At 34.4% G+C, this 5,399-nt stretch overlaps 1 protein-coding gene across 1 annotated transcript; it reads left to right on the top strand.

Annotated features, from left to right (window-relative positions):
- The first annotated feature begins 118 nt into the window (after window positions 1–118).
- Window positions 119–523, top strand: LOC122271174 (zinc finger MYM-type protein 6-like). Its single transcript, XM_043051538.1, has one exon. The coding sequence runs from the start codon at window positions 119–121 to the stop codon at window positions 521–523; it is 405 nt and encodes a 134-aa protein (XP_042907472.1).
- The last annotated feature ends 4,876 nt before the right edge of the window (window positions 524–5,399 follow it).

Here is a 5,399-nt window from a genome sequence, read left to right as displayed (position 1 = left end):
TAAAAAAAAATTCAAGTGCAGGATCGTTTTCGTCATACGTTTTGGTATCGCAGGCGGAAATCTGATAAGTCACTCTGTTCCTCTGAGCAATAATACTGTTTCCAGGCGTATTGATGAGATGGCCGCCGACGTTGAATCAAAACTCATCAAATTTCTGAAAGAAGGTAAATTTACGTTGCAGATTGATGAATCAACTGTGATAGATAACAAAGCTGTTTTAGCTTACGTGAGATTCATAAATGAGAGTAAGGAGATTAACGAGGAAATGTTGTTTACAAGAACTTTGAACACAGATACAAAAGGATCGTCGATTTTTAAATTGGTCAAAGATTATTCTGAGGTAAAAGAAATTTCCCTCACAAATGTAAGTGCTTGTGCAACAGATGGTGCTCCAACCATCACTGGTTGTCACACTGGGTTTCTGGGTCACCTTAAAAAGAAGTACCGGAAGTTATCTCACCATTCATCATGTCATTCATCGTGTCAACTTTTGGCCACTGATCCTGTTTTAAGTGAAGTTTGAAGCAACGCAAGTTGGAAACTGCGTACCTCACTCACAGTTTTGAAAAAAAAAATGAAGGAAATCAACGTTAAACTTAAAGGAAATAAAATGAACATTATCAAGGCTAAGGGAATCATATCTTCATTCATCGTCAAGTTTAATATCTACAAGTCAAACATTGGTTGCAAAGAGCTATTGCAATTTCCAACTCTTAAAAAGTGTTCAATGGCAGATATCGAGATTCTTGAAAATAAAATCTTAATTTTTACTGATCACCTTGATCAGTTATGGAATCAAGATTTAAAGCTTTGATAAAATTAGAAATTCCGGATTGGATTTTCGATCCTTTCTCTTTCGAAGTTGTGGATAAGCTCACTTCCTCTTTGTAGACTGAGATTTTAGATTTGAAGTATGACTATGAGGCTTAAGTCGTCTTTAAAAACTACGGTTACGAGTTAGCTTGGGTAAAGCTTATGGACACTTATCCACAATTGCGGAAGCAAACTGGCCGCTCCTCATCTCGTTACCGTCGACATATTTAGTGGAGAGAGGATTTAGTTCTGTCTTCCAGTTGCTCACAAAGCAAAGAGATAGCTTGGACATTTGCTTCAAAGGAGACCCGCGTTTAAATCTGACGAGCATAAAAACTGACATTCAAGCTTTAACTTGAAATACATTAAGGACAGGGCAGTCATTGAAGTGATAAAAATGTACTTTCTCCCTCTTCATTTTTTTTTAACAAATTTTAGTTGTTAACGTTTTAACTTTTTCTTGATTACATTAAAATATGAGTTTAAAAAAATGTACTTTTGTTTTGATTATTCCGTTTTAAATATCATTTCTTTAAAAAAAAAGATGCACAATTTTTTTGAATTGATAAAAATGACAGGATAAATGTGCCTCCTTATTCGCATTACAATTTAAATTAAAATCAAATAACATAGCATATTTTCAGTGTTTGGTTGCTCACAAGCAACAATGAATGGTTTTTTGAGCAAAAAGAGAAAGGGGCGATATGTTTCAACCAACCCCAAAAGGGGGGCGATGGTCCACAAAAGGTTGGGAACCACTGCTCTACACCGACTCCCAGTGCTTTCCCTTCAGCTCTCTTTTCAGTCGGGGGAGCAAAAAAAAGTCACACGGTGCCAAGTCATGGCTATAGAGAGGCTGGGGCACCAACATTACGATTCCAGCAATTCTTCACTGCGCAAAACATCGAACTTCTCTTTGCTCCTCCGTCAACACTTTCGGCACCTTTCGCATTTGCAAATCCTCCGTGACAATCCCATGTGTACCACACATTTTGACAAGTTTAGGGTGATTACCTGAATGCTTAACCGACTGTCTGACTTCACGCACATGCTGGACATTTTCATCGGGTCGGGCGTCCAGAAGAAGGCTCGTCGGTGACCTCCTGACCCTCCTTTGAAGCCTTCCACACTGAGATCTCGAAATGCATTCCTCCTTAAAGTCGTCTTGAAGCATGTGATGAGTTTCCGTCGCATTCTTCCCAAGTCGCACACAAAACTTTATCCGTCGCATTTCTAATGTCATTAAGTTTAATTCTATTAAAAGATTTCTCAACCTATAGTAAACCATTTTTCCCCCTCTTTTGTAACATAATTTTGTTATGGAATTACCAGGGTTTGTAAAAGGGTAGTGAAAAGAAAGAGGAAAAATCGAGATTTTCATAAATTTGTAGTCACTACCTCATAAAAATATATCCTAATTAGTTTATCTCGTTGCGAAATCAATGTTTCATATTTTCAATTTAAAATGAAAGCTAAGAAAAAGAAATTTAGCTTTTTACATAAAAGGAATGTTACCTATATCATAAAAATCTTTCAGTTCATACATAAATCTTCCTTCATTTTATTATGACAAGTGAGCAGTCTAGAGATTTATGTGAATGGGTTCAACAACCTTGGGGTGCCCTAAAATTTTTTATTTTTCTTTCTTCGCCTTGCGGTATCAGATATAAATTCTATCAATGTTGAGCTATTTTAACTAACTGTGGGTGCGAAATTTCAACGTACGTTTACACAGAGTTAGTTATAGTAGTCTCATCTAGTTTTTTGTCATTATATGTTATAATCTACAAATGAATTAGGGTTAATGCCACTGCATAAACATGTTTATTAGTCTACTATTCTATAGAAAAACTATCGAATTTAGATGAAAATATGCATATTTTTAGAGAAATGTTTTAAGAGCATTCTGATATAAAGATATTAATGATGCTGGATATAGTTATTTTATGTTAAAATTGATTACCTAATGTTCTTTTTTTTTGCCATCTTTTTTTATTCCATAAATTAGTCTTCTTCCAATTGCAGCCTTTTTTTGTTTAAATTTCAAGTTAGTTTTGGAGTTATTAAATTGTTTATGTTCTTGTAGGATGTAAAATAAATAAAAACTAACTGCCGTACAATAATTTATTGCAACCTTCCTGTACTCGCGTATGAAATAAACAACAACTGAATCTTTAAAAAAAGAAAAAATCAAATTAGATTTCTTAATAATGGTTATACAATGTGACCTTTTTTTCTCTTGTCTGAACTAGAGAGGAGTAGACTCTGGACTAGAAACAACTTTTCGATCTTGCGCTTTCACAAAATGGCGTTTCATTTTGTTCATTAAAACCAATAAATTTTCGCCATCGTTTCTTTTAATTTAAATTCGACGAGAAATCCTGTAAAATAAATTCTTTCTTTTTAACATCTTTCACGCATTGCAAATCATAATGCTGGCCGTTATGCTATACAATAAAAGCAGTTATATAATACAAAATTGTTGTCATAAACATTTCAAGTTAATTTTTGATTTAAAAAAAGAAATGAAATTTTTCTTATTTGCCTTTATGTTATGCGTTTTCAAATGACAAAATACAAAAAGGAAGCGAAATCAGCCGAACTGTTTCTAAGCAATTAAAATTCAAAAAAAGTTATTTTTTTTAAAATTTCATTTCTCAAGAACTATTGAACTAATTTTGTCCACACTCTGGATTTTGCATTTAAAATTAGATGATGTAAAAATGTATACACACATAGAACGTTTTTAAACGTAATTTTTTCAGTTTCAGTTTTTTCGTCTTATTTCTGAACTGGAGATTTCGTCTACCCAAATTAATTAGCCTATTTAAGATTAGATAATCGAATCATTAGATAGCTCCTTGCGAATAAATTACCTCAAAAGTAACATAAAATTTTAATATCTTACGAAACTTTTTTTATTAACATAAATTGCGAGTCGCTGAATTCGAATTTATTAGTTANAAAAAGAAATGAATTTTTTTTTTTTTTTTCCTTTATGTTATGCGTTTTCAAATGACAAAATACCAAAAGGAAGCGAAATCAGCCGAACTGTTTCTAAGCAATTAAAATCTCATTTCTCGAGAACTATTGGACTAATTTTGTCCACACTCTGGATTTTGCATTTAAAATTAGATGATGTAAAAATTTATACACACATAGAACGTTTATAGAACGTTTTTAAACGTAATTTTTTCAATTTCAGTTTTTTCGTCTTATTTTTGACTGGAGATTTCGTCTACCCAAATTAATTAGCCTATTTAAGATTAGATAATCGAATTATTAGATAGCTCCTTGCGAATAAAAACCTCACCTCAAAAGCAACATAAGCAAGCAACAAAGCTTCACCTCAAAAGCAACATAAAATTTTAATATCTTACGAAACTTTTTTTATTAACATAAATTGTGAGTCGCTGAATTCGAATTTATTAGTTATTATAAGATCCCTTAAAAGACTCCTAAGTTTTTTCCTCAAGCGAAAGAAAAAGAAAGATACATAACAAAAAGAAGACAGCTATCATGAAATCAAAAAGTTAAAAATGTCAATAATTTCTTCATCTCTTTGAAATTCGGAAAGGGGGGGGGGGGGGACATAGAGGAGGTTTGAAAGGTGATCGACTGGTGAAATTCTAAATGTGCTTTTAATCCTGTTTATTTAATTTTCACAAATAAAATGATGATGGGTATTTACAAGGTGCGTAGCGTTTTTAAAAAGTGCTTAAAGGTTCTTATTTTCGGTTTTTAAAAGCCCTATTAGGTGCATTTTTCATTGGGTGTTTTCTTTAAACAGTGCTTAATTTTCCCTTTTCCAAAATGAGATTTTTTTTTCTTCACCATGTTGGTTTTCGCCACGAATTATGCAAAAAGACGTTGTTGTATTCAACGTTTTCACAATGAATTCAGTCCCGCAGTGGACTGATCGTTAAGACACGGTTCCCAGCAGATCACCGAAGTCAAGCATCACTGGCTACGGTCAGTGTGCGGGTGGGTGACCACTTGGATCAGACTGCGTAGGGATCGAGGCTGTGCGGTATGGGTCCTCGTTAAACTGTTCTACCGTAAAGTGCTCGACTTCGCGTGCAGGTCGTCGGGCTACCGAAGTGGCGGTGCCATCCCCTCTGCAGAGGATCAAAATTGTGATGGCATGTCTTCGGATCATCCTCCAGGGATGTTTCCCAGACCGTCGCCAATAGCCCATTGTGCAGCTCTAGTGCGACGTAAATGAACAACAACAACACAATGAATTCAACCTCAATTTATTTCGGCGTACCGTCGGTCCGTACAGTATGAAAACGCCAATCGTTTGACATGTTTGATGAAATACTTGCAGGTCAGCATGTGCTTATCATCAGGGTGCGTGGCGTTTTTAAAAAGTGCTTAAAGGTGCTTATTTTTGATTTTCGTTTTTTCAAAGCCCTTACAGGTGCTTTTTTCATTCGGGGTTTTTAAAAGGTGCTTAATTGTCCCTTTTCTAAATGAGATTTTTCCCTTACTATGTTGATTTTCACTTCGAATTATGCAAAACGACACAGTTCACATTGTTCTATTCAACGTTTTCACAATTAATTCAACCCCAATCTATTTAG

Source organism: Parasteatoda tepidariorum, chromosome 2 (genome assembly GCF_043381705.1).
Source record: "Parasteatoda tepidariorum isolate YZ-2023 chromosome 2, CAS_Ptep_4.0, whole genome shotgun sequence".
In the NCBI taxonomy this organism is placed as follows: Eukaryota; Metazoa; Arthropoda; class Arachnida; order Araneae; family Theridiidae; genus Parasteatoda; species Parasteatoda tepidariorum.
The sequence above is the reverse complement of the archived record's forward strand: the minus strand, read 5'-3'. Positions and strand labels throughout refer to the sequence as shown.

Bases quoted from the DNA above. Each gene is read 5' to 3' on its own strand.
- LOC122271174 (XM_043051538.1), top strand. From the start codon at position 119: ATGGCCGCCGACGTTGAATCAAAACTCATCAAATTTCTGAAAGAAGGT.